General features: G+C 42.5%; 1 protein-coding gene across 1 annotated transcript in view; it reads right to left on the reverse strand.

The window, feature by feature from the left end:
* The window catches only part of MARF1 (meiosis regulator and mRNA stability factor 1), a 42878-nt gene extending 28795 nt beyond the window's left edge, over nucleotides 1–14083 (reverse strand). Inside the window, exons 1-12 of the mRNA XM_054993072.1 lie at nucleotides 14018–14083; nucleotides 10857–11058; nucleotides 9473–10129; nucleotides 8100–8274; nucleotides 7095–7321; nucleotides 4935–5052; nucleotides 3764–3936; nucleotides 2782–3216; nucleotides 2260–2426; nucleotides 2012–2170; nucleotides 740–929; nucleotides 65–243 (exon numbers count right to left, since the gene is read on the reverse strand). Of these exons, the coding sequence (XP_054849047.1) occupies nucleotides 65–243; nucleotides 740–929; nucleotides 2012–2170; nucleotides 2260–2426; nucleotides 2782–3216; nucleotides 3764–3936; nucleotides 4935–5052; nucleotides 7095–7321; nucleotides 8100–8274; nucleotides 9473–10129; nucleotides 10857–11000 (2624 nt within the window). The 5' untranslated portion in view covers nucleotides 11001–11058; nucleotides 14018–14083. The remainder of the gene's footprint in view (nucleotides 1–64; nucleotides 244–739; nucleotides 930–2011; nucleotides 2171–2259; nucleotides 2427–2781; nucleotides 3217–3763; nucleotides 3937–4934; nucleotides 5053–7094; nucleotides 7322–8099; nucleotides 8275–9472; nucleotides 10130–10856; nucleotides 11059–14017) is intronic.
* Between the last annotated feature and the right edge of the window lie 2344 nt (nucleotides 14084–16427).

Below are 16427 nucleotides of genomic sequence, written 5' to 3' on the forward strand. Positions count from 1 at the left end.
TTAAGCCTAACAGTTGCTCAAGTCAGCACAGACAACCTCTTTCAACTGCTTTTTAAAATTTTACCTAACTAAGGACAGAGATTTATTGGCCGTTCCTGTAGCTAGCGAGACCTGGATCCTTTTGCTGCCAATTTTGCATCTGTGGAGACTGTTGACGGCGCTGATGGCTTCTTGGAGATTCTCCATCTGAACCATAGCCTTTAGCTGATAATCGGTGTGCGGACTGAGTTCTACAGTTTTTACCTGAAAGAGATAAGACAGGCACTGAAGTAAAATCCTTGACCGTAATTCTTCGCATCTCAAGAGGCACAAGGCCAGAACTGGCATATTCATGCTTATCTATGTATTTACAAAATTATTATAAGCAAGACTTAAAGGACTTCCACCCAGACAGGTGTGTTTTCCTTTGTCACTTCTCCTCTTCCAACCTGTTTTAATATTACGTAATAAATATCCAACCAGCACCAACTTAGACTCTCAGTCATATTGGCATTTAACGCTTTTAAACACAATTTTGAGAAGACTGAACACCATAAAACAGAATGTTAAAAAACACTACCGTGAGCATTTCTGAATGTACTGTTCAGTAAAGAAGTGTTACATATAAATGATCAGATTCATTCTCTGAACACTGTTATACAGGAAAGCAACTACCTAGCTAAGCAAGATAACATTCAAGTCATGTGACTATAAAACAAGAAACAGAAGACATTAAGCTTTTCTTTTTTAAAAAACATACCTTGCCATGCCTAGAGAATGTTTCTTGCAAAATCTGTTGCAGCTCTTTTCTGGACAGCCGGTAGTCCAAATTGCTGACCTGAATATCAGTTCCATTTGCAAAAGGATCAGAACCTTCACTATTACCAGCCTGGTTTATGATATTGAAAGTAAGAGGTGATGATCTATTTGAGAGGTTTGGAGACACACTCCTGGTGAAATAGAGGAGAGGAACACCTAGAATTGTTTGTTCCACAGATCTGTTTTACTTTACATTACCAATTCTTTTGATAGGTACACATGGACATGCCAAAACACAGTTCCCAAACAATTCAAAAGCAATTCCTTCCACATGTGGTAATGTCTCAAAGAACTGATCAACTTCCACAGCATATGGACTGCAGTTACACATTTTTTCATTATAATTAATTTTAAGTAATACATATCATATACAACATACCTTCATACACACAGTGTGCCGCTCCCACCTTTTTGGGAAAAAACCCAGAGTATAAGAATGTACAAAAGCCATGGGGAAACAAAAACTTGCAGCTCTACTACCAAGGGCAATGGTAACAGTAAAGCGGCTGGCTCCTATGCTAATTGTGAAAGCAGCAAAACCAGGCAGCGCAGACTTCTGCAGAAAAGTATAACTTTGTAAATTAATCAAAAGAAAACAAGGCCAAAACACCACCTCAGGATTAAATATGCCCCAGGAGCAGAGACTGCTAAGAACACCTGAGAAGCATTTAAAGGGGTGTGTATGTTGGATATTAACCTGTCCCACCCTCTGAATCATGGAAGCAAAGATTTTGGGGAAGAGGTCTTTCTATATTGATCCCCCTCACAGGCCCCTAACTTGCCTCGCAGAAGTTCCATATTAGTGTTAACCTTTCAATTTGTCTCAAAGAATTGCTACCCTCGGTTTACCTGTCCAGTTGCGGGTGGTCAAATAACACCCAAGTGACACCGAAAACACTACACATGCAAACACTTAGGAAGACACAAGGTACTCTGCTTACCGAAGAGAAATATATCATTGTTCCAGATACAAATCTAATAGGTGTTGCATTTCACTTACTCTATGTTTATGCTACCCTCGCACAAGCTCGAACAGCAAAAGAGTGAACAGTTTATCCTATGCACACAGGCCAACATTGCAAATATTTCCTGTTTTAGCCTTGCATACACACTATGCAGGAAAGCGCTTTCCTGGAATATTCAGAATCTTCCAAGATAGGCACGCTTTGCTTTTGGAACCTGTACGGAGCTCTGTTTAATGATAAATACTTACCTTGATGACCAGCAGCTCTGAGACATCAGTAAAGGACTGAGCTGTCTTGATGCTGTCAGCATACTGAAAGCAGATGGGTAACTGACTTGGAATACATCATCCGTCTCTTTTCTTTCTACAGGAGAGTTGCTGACGCTTCTGGCTGTAAATGAGTCCTTTCTGCAGTGAAAGAGGAAAGAATGGAAATATTATTAACTCTGTCGTTCTTATTTGAGTCTTGTCAAAACTCAGTCCCGCTCTTGACATACTTTTGACTGTTTTTATAAACCGATTCTCCTGTTCCAGTCTTTGTAGGTGCTGAATGTGCCGTATTAGAGTTACTAAGTGAAGGGATGCTCTCTCTTGACTGATCTTGCTGGCTTTCAGGATTTCTTACAATCTTGGGACTGAGTGCCGACTCAATACGACACAGCTCCTGGAAGGAAGGAAGGAAGGAAGGAAGGAAGGAAGGAAGGAAGGAAGGAAGATGTTAGAAAGCAACTTGTATTACCCAGAAGTCCACTACTGCTATGTGAAATCAGGATCATAGTGCAACGCATGGCAAAGAGACACCAATTTGTGACGGGCTCCACCCACTGAGTCACCATTTTGTGACTGGCTCCCAAGGCTCTTGAAAAAAATTAAGCGGTTCCCAAAAACAAAAAGTCTGCCCTCCCCTACCACAACATGTTTGGAATTAAGCAAGAGCAAACCCATCAAATAAATCTGTAAGGCTCTACTTCCCCATTTTAATATGAAAACTTATTAAATATTGCAGAGGTATAAGTTACCTGTAGGCTCTTGATGCTTGTGCTCTTTGTAGCCGACCCATGCGTTTGAAGGCCTTTCCCTGAAAGGCCTTTAGAGTTGGAAGACTGGTCAGTCGACTCTCTGTTTGTGAGGCACAGCTTTGCATTCTTATTCACTTTTTTGGGAGACTTCACTTTTTCAGCTCCAACTGAGGCCGTGCTCTTGGTTTCAGCAAGTTCTTTGTTTTGGGGGGCGAATGACACGACAATCCTGTTGCCGAAGACATCTTCGTTCTCCATTCGCTTCTGAGCACGCTCGGCACTGTCTTGATTTAAGAAGCGGAGGATGGCACTGCTGCCAGAAATGGTCAGTACTTTGCCTCCGCAGTTGTCTGACAAACGCCGGAGCCTATAACAGACGCTTTTGGTATCCCGGTTTGTTGGCAAGTTGTAAACATATAACAGTGTATGGCATGCCTAGTTCAGGGAACAAAAGATTATTAATTTGGCTTTAGAGTATTGTTTTAAAATACTTGAACACCTGCCTTTCTCCCAAGTAACCTGGGACCCAACAACATAAAAACAATTAGACAAAACCAATGGAGTCATTAAAACAAATGACGCACCAAAAGCTGAGACACAAATATTTTTGACAAGGGTGAGGTACTCATAGCAGACCTTTGGCTGAAAGACTAATTGTGCTGAAGAAAAAAAAATCTAGAAACCTTCCCTATAAAGATCTCTTTAGTTTAAGCTTTTGGCTCCACTCATGTGGATGCTGGTTAAGAAACAATCTTGGGTTCCTATTGCAAACAAACAGGAAAAAGAGGCACAGAGAACAAAAACCAGCTGTTCAATCCTATGTTAACAAATGTTTATAGATATTTCCATAATAGACCCGGTAAGTTACCCAATTTGTATGAAATTGTGCAATGCTGATAAGTGCCTGTCTCTTGGGGCCAGGTGGAAATCAGTGCTCCAATCTACTCCCCTAAAAAATGCAGGGAGAGGGGAGATAACTTACTGGTTTTTTGAGTGGTAATCGTGGAGGCAAATCTGAAATAAATTCTTCAAATCTGATCAGCTCATGCGCATGATGCAGGAGGGCTTCAGAAGCCTGGTTTTTATGCACCAGTATGATGTGGAAACCATGGCGGTGTCTCAGGTCGCTGAGCTCTAGTGCAAAGTTCACATCAGCTGAAAAGCAAAAGACCGACACACACACACCAATAAACGAACGTAATTTTGACAGGTTCCTGTTTTCACAGTCATATTAGGGCGTATTTAACTATGAAAACAGTATGTCCTCCTTTCCTCTCTCTCTTCCACAGCATGTCCCTATTTGCTGTCTTGTCTGAATTCCCTAGAATGGGAATTTCTAGAATGGGAACCAAACAATGCACACGTATCTATATGAAGAGGTCAGCTGCTCAGAATAACCAAACAATATAAATGAGACGTGTGCTATGTTTTTAATGTAGCAGTTTTTCTGCATTTGCACTAACAGAAGAAAGAAGTTTCTGGATTACTTAAGAAAATGTCTGAATCTAATTTCGTTCAGTCTGTAAAAAAACAAAAACAAACCCTCACCACCCACTGATTTTCTTGCTCATCAACAAGCTCTTCTCTTCCCCATTTCAGAGTATGGGGGAGAAAAACAGGTATGCGGGAGACTACCAGAAGGGAGGAGAGATTATATGCAAAAAAACAAAAAAGCAGCAGCCTTGGTTGCCAGGGGCTTGGGCTTAGTGCATGCACTTTAAAGATCTTAAAGTGTTCTCTTTCCCCATTAGCCGTACCGAACCTGCCCTAATGCGAGCTACATGCCATCTTTAGTATAGGACTTCTTCACAAATGAATGACTTCTTCACTGATCCAGGATATAGCAAAGGCGGTCTTAAAAAGAACTCAGAGAATAGGCCTATCAGTGGCTATTAACTATGAGGGATAAGTGAGAACTTCCATGTTTAGAAGCAACTTAGGCTGTGACTGGCTGAAGGTCACCCAGCAAGCTTCTATGGTAGAGCAGGGAACTGAAGCTGAACTGCCCAGACCTTAGTCTGTCACTCTAGCCTCTATACCACACTGACCCCTCAGGGTCTGAACCAAACCGAGCAGTCTGATTTTTAAGACGGGAGCAAGAGTTCACCGAACAAGCCACAAGATCTTAAGACAAAGACACTGTTCGGACGTACTGGAAACAAGGACCACGGTGGCGGGTGCAGCATGTGTATCGGCAAATCTTCTAAGACTCTGTCGGAGTTTGTCATCAGCTGCATTCTTTGCTGTGGCGTTGATGTGTGCAACCGTCACCTAAAGAAAAGAAGGAACATAATACTGATGGGCAGGGGTCATTTCGTAGAAAAAGAGCTGGAGGAACTCATTAGCATAACTCATTACCATATGGCATGCCCCTTGACATCACCAGTAGTGTGTCATTAGCATAACTGATTTGCATATGCCACACCCCCTGACATCACCTATACTGGCTGTTTTGGACCCAATCCTGCCCATTCAGGGCCGAAATTGGGCCCAAAATGGCAAAAGGGGGCTAAAAATGGCTGAAAAGGGGCCCAAAATGGTCAGGATTGGGCCACTGCTGAGTGGGAGAGTGATCCACCACCCCTCAGAGGCCCGATCCGGGCTGAAATTGGCCAAAAATGGCCGAGAGTCAGGTGGGCAGGGCCACTTGACATACGACCTTTTGGGGGAACTGCCGGAACTGCGTTCCTGCGTGTTCCCCCTCAAAATGAGCCCTGCTGATGGGACCTGATAACCAATCATTATGTTGGCAATGTATATCCCAGAGAAAAGGTTATAAATGAATTGTATGAATATCTAAACAACTACTTGGAGTACTAGCAACTTAGGTTTTAAAATTTTACAGTTATACAATAAAAAGTCCCCATCCAAAGCATTTCAGGTAGGGGCAGTGCTGATCAAAGTAATGAAGGTCACTATCAGTATTCCCTTCAGTGCCAGAGGAAGGCAGGACAATGATCTGGGATTTGGTATGGCTCTAAGCATTAAAAAGAGGCACCCTGTCACCACTGCCACCATGCTGAAGAAAACAAGCGAGTACTAGAATTGATTAACTACATTTGCTGTTCGTTGCCTTAGATTCTTCTTTTTGAAATTGGGAGGGGCATAATTTTTCTTTTTAAACAAAAACAATCCTCTACTATCCCTATATCACTGGCTGTGTTGGAAGACAACAACATCATGGGTACAGTAAAGCTAACTTGCAAGTAACTGCCACCTTCCAAAATCACCTTTTTCTTGAACTTTGCTATAGGGCAGTGCTTTCAAGGCTATAGAGCTGATGGGCTTTGGGCCTAAGTATTCCAAGATTTCCCTAAATGCAAGTCTCCTTCACACAACTGGAACAGCAAGCACGTAGTGTGCACAGAGACAGTTCAACCCCCAGCATTACCAACTCAGTGCAAGGGAAAACAAAGCCCTTGCAGTGCTGCTACCTGTCCCAATAAATGGTATCTGGCCATATGAACCCACAGCAAATCAGCACAAGAAGATACAGCTCTATACCTTCTCCCCATTTGTTGCCACGTGAGAAGCCAAGCCATGTGAGGTAGGAGAATCATTTTTTAGTTTGTATACCTACACCCTCACTGTTAGGGAAACAGAGTCTAAAACCACCCTGTGCAGATATCTTAGTACTGACAGTGCAAAGTAAAAAGGTTTTCATACATTTTCGCTATTGTATTTTTCACAAAAAATGCCTCTCAGTCAACTCCAAGACATACTTCAACCAGTTTTGTCTTCTGGAAACTATTATGGAATATTTACATGTACACTGCACATAAGCTAAATATGGCATACTTGTGGCCATATTTTGTTGTTAGTTTTTTCTAAATGAAAGCTAAATGTACGTTACGTGACCTCAGACACCACCCCCCAATGTGTCACTGGCTATAGCTCTTTCAGGGCTCTGAATGCTGTGTAGTAGCAAAGAGCACCTAACTGTACCCTAGTGGCCCTGACCAAATCTGTATTTACCACATTACTCTGCTTGTCTAGGTGAATAACTAAAGAGGCTAATATCCAAACCAAACAAAAAACCCTTTCCAAAAAACCCTTTTCCATCATGACATCAGCTTCCAACGTTAAGCAACTGACTGTTGATCTGCTGTTTTAACCTAGAAAGCGGAATAATCAGCACCACAGGCTGTTAACCCAATAATGCACAGCTTGTTTTCACACAGCTTATCTTAGAATCTGAGCCAGTGTGACAACACACAGAGTTTCTAGTGGATACGAGGCTTTCCCACAAGCCATCTCTTCTTATTTTCAACACCACCTGTCCCGGAAGACCCCGAAGCACCAGTGTATTTTACCTGGCAGTTGTTCAGCTCCTCAATAACTTCTTTGTTCTCTTTACTGATGTCACACACACAAATGAATTCTGCCTCCCGGTGGCCTTTAAAAAACTTTTCACGGATTCGCTGTACAACTGCCACAGCTGAACGGCCTGATGGAACAGAGCAGTTTTCAATGTCCCAAAAAACTCCAATTGGAGGCAGGTTCTCTAGCACTTGGCTAGCCAGGGCGACTTCTGGAGGTCCTGTAATTAGGGGGTGGGGCGGGAAAGCATGGAGGAAAAAACAAACAAATCAATCAGGACTTTTCAATACTGCTTTTGTGAAATCCTGCTGCATTTTCACAGGGTTGCCAGTCACACACACACAAAAGAAGCTGCCTTGTATGGAATCAGATCATTAGTCTATCAAGGTCAGTATTATCTACTAAGACTGGCAGTGACTCTCCAGGGTCTCAGGCAGAGGTCTTTCCCATCACCTGCTGCCTGGTGCTTTCAACTGGAGATGCCGGGGATTGAACTTGGGACCTTCTGCATCCCAAGCAGCAGCTCTTCCGCCAAGCCAGAGCCCCTCCCGCAACAACAACAAACATCAGAATTTACTAAGGAATTTTTAAGCCCTTCTAAGTATATCTGAGGAAAGTTTCACTCATATTAAGAACAGCCAGACAAAACGAATCTATGATCCCTCATCCCACATCAGAGGTGCCCTTTTATGGCCAGTGCAACTGCTGTGCATGAACAGCAAAGGAGGGTTTTTTTTCCAGAGCAGCCCTATAGAGTCTTGGATAAAGTTGCTGTTTGTCACCAGCTCACAATGGCCTAATGAGATTTGTACCATTTCAAGCACTGAAGCAAGTGAGTAGAACTGGGAACATCTAGATTTGCAAGTTAGGGCCTAGCTTGCATATTATGAGAGGCATACATAAAAAGAGAACAAAACAATTCATAGTTTTGTCATCATCTTTGGGGGGGGGAACCCATAGATGAACTATCTTCAGACAGAAACAAAACACTGTTATACCATATTTCTGTGGCAACTGTCCAAAGCTGCTTGCCAGTAGTAAGCTCTTCTCTTTCCTTGTCCCTTTGGTTCCGCAGCCATTACACAGTGGGACGGACACAGATGGCGCCTGAGCATTTGGAGGTGGAATATTGGGCCAGATTTTAGCTGCATCCACCAAACTCTCCCTGGATGGCTATTGGGAAAGAATTCATCATTGTTTTAGTGTACTTTCTTAATCACACCAACAAGAGAGAAAGGCACTTAATGAACCTTGGTCCCAAACACAGATGAAGAGCACTGTGATGCTATTGCAAGGGATTATTTAACCCAAGATCTCCTCTTTCCAGAGTTCTGGGTTGGCCACTGTTTTGGAACAGGCCCTGATAAACTTTCTTTGGCTCTAGGAGCCATCCCCAAAATTTAGGAACTAGACTTCAGTTTTGTATTTTGATACCATATTATCTGCTGTACCACAGTGGTTAAGTGGCTGGGCTACGAATCGCGCTCTGCAAGTTTGACTCCCACTACTGCCATGAACTCTGCAGGTGGCCTTGGGGAAGTCATTTCTCTCAGCCCCAGCTGGACTGTGGTGATAACAACAACACTGACTTTGTTCACCGCTCTGAGTGTGGAACTAATGTGTCCAGAAGGGAAGTATATTACTATTATTATTATTACTGCAACCACAACCTAACCCTAAACTCTACTATTTCTTGTAATTTTATTAAAGCTATGACAATTTTTTGTAATACATAAATATAGCGTTTCCATGTTTGTCATCACCACAACATAAAGCTAGCATGGAACCCCAACCCAATTTCTCCTCAATCACACACAATTCTATTATTGCTTTTAAAAGCTCTATTTAATTGAATATTGGAGCTAGTCTAGAAAGCAACTGGTTAAGAAATGAATTTATTTACCACCAGTGAATTATGTAAAATTAATAAATAAAACAAGCAATGAAAACAACTTCAAGAGCATGTTATTTTTATGTCATACATATCCAGATGTGAAATGCTAAATCTGTGTTTCTCCAGAGAATCACTGAAAGACTACAATAAAACCACTGCTGGAAATACGATCTCAGGCAGAAGGTTTTTTACATCACCAACTACCAGATGTTTTGATGCCAGGAACTGAACGAGATGCTCTACCACTGAGCCATAGACCCATTTGGGAGGCTCAGGCTATGACATTTCAACAGCTTCATGAAGGCAACAATTATCTGCACAAATCTGTGCTCACCCTAAATTCAAAATACAGCCTAAACTAACCCTGGCCCACAGATTCTCAATGTAAAAGTAGAAGAATAAATCCCCAGAAATATTTTTCCTCCTTGTCAAGCTTTAAGAGAACCCTTATAATACACAGTATAAGAGAATACAAACCTTGCTCAAACACTCACTGCAGTAGTGAGAGCCCTTTAAACATACAGAAGGTGGCACTTTTAGCTGCAGTGAGGTGGTGCAAACACAAGAAGCGTGTTCCGATTGTGCAATGTGTTCTTCCAGAAGCCCTGTAGCCCCACTTGTGAATTCAGAGCAAGAACAGTAACCTGAAGATGTGTAGCTTTGATGGGCAGGAAACTGATGCCGTGTATGCACATTACCATGACAGGACTGAAAGTGGATTTTCCCGCAGTAGGGGAAGTGCGGACAGGAAGAGATGTTATTTTCTAGGCAGACTCCGGACAAGTCGCTTGCAATGCCTGCCAGGCCGCTCCTAACTGGAACAGTCTTGAGTGAGGACAGAGACGGATAAGCAAGCCCTGACCCTACTTGACAAGTGACTGTCCCAGTGCCTTGTGAGTCCAACACCGCACCAGCGTGAATCAAAGCGCCGCCACCACTATGGAGCTGAGGAGCGGCATCAGAGCCACGAGCACAACAGCTTACTTTGGAACCAGATGAAAGTTGCATTTGCTTTTGCTGAAGCGAGTGAACGTCGGGAAGGGGGATAGCTGCTAACTGTGTGGAACCAGAGTGGTGAGGAGGTGAGGCATCCTTCAACTCCGCAGGACCTTTCTTGTTCTCCATGGGCTCATTCTGAGGGGTAAAGAGTCATTGCAGAGAAGGTTTAGTGCTACAGCAGTAATGAGGCTGCATCTTCAACAGACAGCGCTGTATAGAATAGAGACACAGGAAGTTTTCCTAAGTCTCACTGCTTCGTGAAATGTGCCCAGGTTTGCAGGCTTTGTTTACCAGAAGTATCTGTATGACACATTCTTCGTCACATCCTCCACCCCCACCCTGCCCGTTAGCAATATGGGAAAAAAAACACCTACTCTTATCACAAAAGCAATAAAAGGATATGTATATCTGCTAACTTCAGATTTCTAGATTTTCAAGTTTGCTTAACCCTGAGCTAAAGAATGTATGGATCATATTTACTGACTGCATCTCTCCCCCATTCCCTCCATATAGTCAAATCTATATTTTACTAGGAAAGTAGTTAAGAGCTGCTAAGCAGATTTGTCTATTTCACCCGAATTGCTTCGGAAAGCTCCGATTCAGGACTCCCAAATCGGGCCCACGATGCTGGGCTCAATTCGGAAACCCCAAATCTTTATGAATCAGGTCCCATTTGGATTTTTATCCCCAATCAGAAACCCGAATTGCACACCCCTAGTTATGAACAGTTACTAAAGTGGGAGGGGGGCTTCTTCCATCTTCAACAGTAGATTTTATATTGCTCCATGCAACACTCTTTATCAAATAGACCCCAGGCCTATGACACAGTTCCAAATTTATTAAGTTTACATCCAAATCCTACCGTCTTTGCAATGGAAGGCAAATTTTGTTCTGCAGCCAAAAAACAATTAGAGAATTTCCAGAGCCATGGTTTAGCATCCTTATCTTGCCGCTGAAGCCATCCAAGTGATCTAGTACAGAGGTCCTCCGTAGTATTTCTTTCCATTATACAGCCCTATGACGTTCAACATTCTTACATATTTCCTTCCTTTCATTCTTTCTCCCTATGGAAAATGCAGAGATTTTGACATATATTTAGGACAACTTTGATGCATTTCAACTGCTTATCCTACAGCATCACCCTAAGCATTCTCTTTCACTGAAGTAAAAAATTAGAAAGGTTAAACTCTGCATAGGATTGCACTGTTAGACACTTCCAAGTACATTAACTTCAACGGCAAATACCAGGCCCTGAAGGGGTTCCAAAATACTGGGAAGCCTCTAGGCTTACGCAATCTTGTATTCATTTGTCAATATAACCCGGACAAAGTCGAACTTTTATTTCACTACAGAGATGCAAAACCGCAGCTAAAAAGTCAGCAAGAATGTCGCTCAGCCACACAGTACAGCCTGTGAATATTTTGTATCACTCACACCCATGTAATAAATAATAGATGTAACAGTCACCTTCATTTGTAAACCAGGAGACAGGTAAAAAAATCTCTCAATATATGGGCCATGTATTTCATATTAGCTGGCTAGATGACTATATGAAGACAGCCAACTGTCAGTATGCCTTTCTTTAGTTTGGCACCATCCACAGCAGACTTTAAGGTAAGGGAGAACCAGCTGCTCGATAAGAATTTAGGTAGCCTAAATTTCAGAATTTGGAGTCGCTGGGTTGGTAAAAATACCCACTGTATAAGACAACAATCATGAATTTTATAACGCATGAAGAAAACCGTAAGCAGTTTGAAAACATGATTTGTGTGATTTGGTAAACTCACATGAACATGTACACCTGTAAAAGTGACAAGCTTCATTTTTTATTCTGTTGAATTGAGTCCTCTAGATCAACCGGATCCATTAAAACAATTAATGTCTTTGTTTTTATGCCTGTGTTTGAATTTTTTTGCATGAGTTTCCCCCCTCCACTAAGTAGCCTTTAATGGACTTAGAAAGGTAATTCAATTTAGGATTAAACACCATTTTAACAATTCCTAAGCATCTCCTTGGTCCCTTCACCATAACCTACTAGGGTTCAGGGAGAAAGGGTAGTAAAAATTTAGATGTCCTTCAGGATATTACAGTCCTCCCAAATACTACCACAACACAACCAACTAGGGCTTGAAGAAAAAAACCCTCTCCTGCATGTGTATATATTTTTACTAAGTCTATGGGCAAAATAGTTAAAACTACCTTTTTAAAAGTTATGGGCACATCCTTAGCTCACAGTGCAAATGAATATAATTTTCATCAAGCAATATTAACATGCTTTCAACCATGCAGTAAATCAGCAGTTTAGATATGATAATGCAGGCTTTCTGGCTTCTGGCCATGTGAAATAGTTAGCTACACCATGCTTATATATATATATTTTAAAAATAGCAGCATAGTAAATTGTATTACAGTACAAATGTTTGCTACTCATTCATACATTCTGCTTCAGGCTACTACCCCTCCCTTTGAAAGTGTATTTGTTCATACCTTTTAACTGCAGCTCTAATTTTATAAACGCAGCCCTAAGCATTTAAAAGCAATTGCAATAAAAAGGTGGTTTTTCAGGCACAGTCAGATGTCCCACAAAAAGGTAGTTTTTCAGGACAGTCAGATGTCTCCTTGTATGATACAAGGAGAATCTTAAAATATTTTAAAATTGCTACTGATATCCCGTGTCCTCTAAACCATATCCTAGTAGTGGTTTTTGGGGGGGAGGGAGGGGGAAGCAGTAAAGTTTTTGTCACTTCTCAAATTACCACAATTCCATGTCTCAAAATAAATACAACATAAATACCCGCATTCTATAAAATAGGTTTTACTCATTTGGGAATTTGATGTTAATTTCATTCTGTAACTAATAAAATATCTCTATACTGCAAGCTACTTTGCAAACACTTTGAGAAGCACTACACAAAATATTTATATAATAAATATAACAAAAACCCTCTCTTTGGAAAGAGAGGGTTAATTCCATTTTGTAATAGACACACACTTATATTTACACTACAAACTGCCATAGGAGCCCGAATTTAAAAATGTGGAAAATTCCTTTTAAAGGAGTAATGCCGTTTGTGCTGTGAATACTCACACATAGAAACAGAACAGAAAAATGGCGTTATACATTCAGAAACATGGTATTAATTTCAGTATACGTGCACACATAAAACAACCTAAATACAATTTTTAACCCATTTGAGTAGACAATATTATACTCACACGCTCTTAAACTAATACCACCGGAAGTGTATAACACCAAACGTTAGGTTTATTTTGCATTATTTATAGGCTGCCTTACTCATTGAAACTTAATACGGATTACACAGTGAAAGTCAACGCAGTTAACACGAGGGGGCATCCAATAACATGAGTATTTAAATATATAGTATAGCAGAAGGAATCCTCTTTTTATTCTGTGGGGCTCACTGCCAAGGGAACTCTTTTTAGGATGGCAGCCATAGACACAATCCCCTTCCTAGTTATTTACACCTGGAAAGACTCAGGGGAGAATTCACATCCCCTCCCTTGTCTCATCCCCCTTCCCCTTCAAACATAAAGACTTCCCCCCCCCCACCTCTCTGAGGCAGTGAGCGACTCGCCAGAGCTCCTATTGAAATAAGCGTCCTTCGTTTTTCAGAGCAAGATTCCAGCCTAGCAGCCCCCCCCCCTTAAAGACCGGCAAGATTGGCAAGGGGGTGAGCTTTCCAGAGCCAGACTCCCTTCGTCAGGTACAAGGGGGCGAAGGGAGCTTCGCCTCTGGAAAGCGCCTCCCTCGGTGCTGAAGGGGCTCCTGGGCTCGTGTCTTGCTCTTTCCCTGCAGACCCGCACCCTCCGCTTTCAAGGCGCCACGAGCCTGTCAGGGGCACGCTCGGCAAACGAACTCGGGAAAGCGGCTGAGCTGCCCGGACTCCCCTCAGCCCTGAGGGGGCCGCCTGCCCGCCCGCGACCCACCCCCGGCCTCCTCGTTCCGCAAAGGGCGGCCGCGGGCCCTGAGGAGGCCGCCGCGAGGCCCCCGCTTCGCCTCACCGCTCCGCATCCCAGCCCCGCGCGCGCGCGTCCCGCCGCCGCTTCCTCCTCCTCCTCCTGGTCGCCTTCCTCCTTCTCCGCCTCTTTGTTTTGCTCCCGACCTCCTCCGCCTTCCGCCGCGGCCTCCCCGCTCTTTCCTGCCGTCAAGAGAGAGCGGCGCCCTGTCGTAAAAGGAATTAATTAAAAAAAAAAAAAAATGGAGCGCGGCCGCGCCGTGACGAGGCCGCCTCGGCTGCCTGCTTTCCCCGCCTTCTTTCATTTTTCCTCACTCTCCGAGGCTTGGCCGCGTTGGAACAAAACAGACAGGGTGGATAGATAGACACGCACTTTGCGGGGCGGGTGGGGGGGGGGAGACGAAGAGGACGAAGGTGTTAAAAAAAGAAGTTTAAAACACGCACCCTGTAAAATGTCGGCTGTGGTGGTGCGTGTGTGGAGAAAGCAAAGCTAGAGGAGGGGAATCTGGGTCATTCCAGCGACTGCTTTCATAGACTAGCAACATTTATCTGTCTGTCTAAAACCGCTGCATTTTTAAAAAGAATCCTCCCACCAAGTCAAAATTACTGTTATTGTTATACACAGTGCAAGTGAAAATGCAACTTAAATCACACAATCTTTTGTGGACTAGAGGCACTTCATCAGATGCACGAGTTGGAACTTCTGTTGGCAGATAGGGTCTCTCTCCAAAGAGGAGAAGACAGCCCCTTTGAAAAAAAAACCAGCTGTCGAGGTTTTTTTTTAAAAAATCCGTATGCAAGTTTATTTTTTTTTAATTTTCATATTTATTAAAACCAAGTAAATATGTATTATAAAACACGTCATTAGTATAAATTTGTGTTGGTATTTAACATGAAATGTTACAATACGTTAGTAAGTCTTCCTATTGTGTGTGTGTGGCGGGGGGGGGGGGAAGAAATGGTTTGATAAATTTTATTGGGGGGATATATGTTTTCCCTAGAGATACAGTAAAAAAAAAAAAAGGAAACCATTTTTCCATGAAATTTGTTGTTTGGGGGAAATTTTCAGCTTGGTAAATTCCATCATTATTTTTTTTCAAATAAGAAGTGGTCACAGCCTTTGGAATACCAACTGGCAATTGTGGGTAGGGTATGTGCTTTCCATTTTAGTGCTATTCCATTTTTTGCTGCCATTAATAAAAGATCCCGCCTAAATGGTGGAATATCTACATCTTCGCATGCAGGTTTTTAAAAAAGATCCTACTGGACTTTCTGTTGTGTTTTACTGCAGCGGAGTAATGCAGCTACCTACTTTTTGTTACTTATTTATGTATGCCATTCGTAGTCTGCCTATGTGGAACTGGACACAGGTGTTATGGAGGAAAACAACTGTGAAGTTGTTAAAGTTAAAGGGTCTTAGGTGGCATATAAATGGCCTAAAAAAATAAGTAATTTGAACCCCTGTTTCCCAGCACCAAGGTTGTGAACAGATTACTACCACCTTCCCCAAGGCTGTTTTCGGGGCCTTTAACAAATCGTTTTAGCATAGTTTGCAATGTATGAGGCAGTGATTCTTGGGGTATTACAAACATCTCTGTTTTCACTGAAACACTGAGGAAACTCTCCAGAGTCTGGTTCAAGAGGAGACACTGGACCAACACCCTCTGGGAACTGGATAGTGGTAGTCCATGCGGTGGAGTCACTGTTTGTGGCAGAGATGTCTGTTCAAAATAGAACATGTTTGACATCCCTGCACTTTGGATGGGGGGTGACATCTGATAACTGCAAAAAGGAAACTCTGTTAGTCTGTTGCAATACAAATAAACAGGAGTCTTGGGGCACCTTAAAGACTAGCAAGATTTTATATGAACTTAAATTTCCATGGACTAAAGCCTGCTTCATCAGAGCTTTAACTCTTGAAAGCTCATACCTTGGAAATCCAGTTGGTCTTTTAAGGTGCTAACTGATCTCCAGACAACAGAGATCAGTTCCACTGGAGAAAATGGCTGATTTAGAAGGTGAGCTATGGCATTATGCCCATTAGATTGTATGGGAGGAAGCAGCCCTTCAAGAACCTGGACTCGAGTCCCAACCATTCTTTTCCTCTCTGTGTTTTGCTGATCAAAAATGCTGCTTCCCAGGCTGCTTTAAGCCACGTAGGGAGAAAAGGGCCCACATAGTTAGGCCGCATAGACCTTAACCTAAATTAGCACATAGTTAGGCCACATAGACCTTAACCTAAATTAGCACATAGTTAGGCCACATAGACCTTAACCTAAATTAGCACATAGTTAGGCCACATAGACCTTAACCTAAATTAGCATCTAGAAAAGGAGAGGTGGGAGAACAAATAGATCAGCCCCACCACCCAACGGTTCATCTGTAAAGTTGTTTGCCAGGGCTTATGCAGAAGAGAGGCTTAAGCCAAAAGTTTCTTTTGGCTCTAAACTACAATA

This window comes from Eublepharis macularius, chromosome 12, assembly GCF_028583425.1.
Source record: "Eublepharis macularius isolate TG4126 chromosome 12, MPM_Emac_v1.0, whole genome shotgun sequence".
Classification (NCBI taxonomy): Eukaryota; Metazoa; Chordata; class Lepidosauria; order Squamata; family Eublepharidae; genus Eublepharis; species Eublepharis macularius.